Source organism: Megalobrama amblycephala, linkage group LG17 (genome assembly GCF_018812025.1).
Source record: "Megalobrama amblycephala isolate DHTTF-2021 linkage group LG17, ASM1881202v1, whole genome shotgun sequence".
Lineage (NCBI taxonomy): Eukaryota > Metazoa > Chordata > Actinopteri > Cypriniformes > Xenocyprididae > Megalobrama > Megalobrama amblycephala.
This window is the reverse complement of record NC_063060.1, coordinates 16721001-16723129: the sequence shown is the minus strand read 5'-3', so window position 1 is coordinate 16723129 and position 2129 is coordinate 16721001. Positions and strand designations below refer to the sequence as shown.

General features: G+C 34.9%; 1 protein-coding gene across 1 annotated transcript; it reads right to left on the bottom strand.

Moving 5' to 3' along the window:
- Positions 1-312: 312 nt before the first annotated feature.
- On the bottom strand, positions 313-1895 carry rgs5b (regulator of G protein signaling 5b). The gene is made up of 4 exons (XM_048164652.1): positions 1753-1895; positions 1476-1621; positions 1014-1180; positions 313-919 (listed from the first exon to the last, which is right to left on the bottom strand). Exons 1-4 carry the CDS (start codon positions 1794-1796, stop codon positions 746-748), a joined length of 531 nt encoding a protein of 176 aa, XP_048020609.1. The 5' UTR covers positions 1797-1895; the 3' UTR covers positions 313-745.
- Positions 1896-2129: the final 234 nt, after the last annotated feature.

The following is a 2129-nucleotide window of genomic DNA, read 5'->3' as shown; positions in this document are numbered from 1 at the left end:
AAAGCAAAATAGAATAAAATAAAATAGAAGCCAAAAAGTAAAGAAAAATAAAATAAAATTCTCTGTGGGAGAAAATGAGGGAAGAGAAAATGCAGAGTGGGGATGCCTCTTACATTTTTTATTATTTTAAACTATTCAATTACTTTTAACAGCATAAAATAAAATAAAATAAATCCAAAAGCAGGATAAAGTAAGGTCCAAAAGCAAAATCCAGTGAAATAAAACTATATAATATAACTATAATATATTCATATATTCTAAACTAAATTCAGTGTTTCATAATTCAAAAAGACACACGGCTAAAGACAAATGTTTGCATGTAAAAAATTTATTCGAGTGTTTTTCACTCAAAGTTCAATAAATAACCCACATTTGTTCATCAAATATAAATAATACTTTTTTTTCAATATAACTTTTCAATAAATACTCATAGGAAATACAAAAATACTCAAACACGCACAAAAAATCAAATAGTTTTACATATAAATGTGCAAAAGTGATTCTGCTTTCACAGTTATTATCCAGTGCTACAAACTTGATCTTCCCATGTACTCCAATGCTGTATTCATGGAATGGATTTCTCTGATGCCCAAGGCCTTCCAATCTGGCTTTGAGTCTGTTCAGTCCTCCTGAACCTCAAGAAACTGGTCCAGATCATTCACTGACCGTAAATGCCGTCACATAAATGCCATGTTTATCTGGGATGCAGTCCGCTGCTGCTGTCTTTAGAGTGGCCATGGGTAGTTTAACCCAAATGTTGTGTGATGAGTTCCTGGTAGACTGTTGATTTGAGGAAACGAGGGTAGCAGTCTTTCTCCATGAGGGTGTAAATTTTACTCTGGGCGAGGGTGAAGCAGGACTGGTTGGGTTGCTCCATATTCTTCAAGGTGATGGTTTTAGTTTCATGATCAAGATTAACCTGAAATATGGAGAGAAATGATTTGCCATTAGACTTTTTCATGAAATTTTCTATTAAGAGTCTTCTGCACTATTAATATTCTTAGGAAATTTACCTCTCTTGGTGAGTCAGAGCAGATGAACTCCTCATAGATTTTCTTGGCCTTGCAGCACAGCTTTGAGGAGTTCTTTGTGTTCCTGTAGTCCTCACAGGCCAAATAGAAAGCAATATTTTCTTCACTGAACTCAGATGACAGGAAAGCTGTGAAAGCGCACAGTCCCTCTGCAAAGAAACATGAAGAAAACATTAGACGACCCTGATAGCTTTCATCCTACAGCCTGAGAATGGTGTGCTTTTATATTGCTACAATGTAAAAAGTGGTAACCTTCAACTGTATACCTTAAAAAGCAATTTTGACCTTATCTAACCCATAGAATTAGTTTGGTTGGTGTAAATTATTGCATTTGGGTTGATTCAGTGATGCTAAATAATATTTTTTTTCATCTGAATAATTTAAATGTTACCATTTTTAGTTACCATTCTTATCAGTGCACTGTTCCCGCTGATATAAACTCACCTTTGTGAAGCAGGAGTTCATGGAAAGACTGGCTCCATTTTCGTCTGTTCTCCAGTGTTAACTTGTCAGTTTTTTGCGAGTGGCCCATGATATTAAGCTCTTGCTTTAGCAGAAAATTTCCAAACCGAGCCTTGAGCTCTTTTGCCCTGTAAGGAACAAAAATGTCCTTCATTTCATTTGAATAAAGTACTTATAAATGATTAAAAAAATTGAATTATCATTGGAAATATAATATATTTTTATTTAATATAAAAAAAAAAAGAAATATGAAACATACCTTTCCAGACAGGTGATTGGCAGATGCTCTAGTGCTCGGCACATGATAGCAGTTCCAAAGATTTCCTACTTGTGGCTGTCTAATAGTAAATGTTATCTGAGAGTTTTGATTCTGTCTCAATGTCAGCAATGCTGGGCTATTTATACAGTTTCACACTCCATGACATCACTTGACTCAGCCAATGAAATGCAAGCTGTGGAGGGAGGGGGTGTTTCAGCCCTTCACACAGTCTTCGGTCTTCAGTGAATCATTTCCACTGCCTTAAAGAATCACTTTCCCCCCCATGTGCTTAATAGTCTCCATATGTTGTATAAAACAATGCCAAATTTGACATATTTTAATCTTTTATAGGATAATACACACGAAAATATAATTTC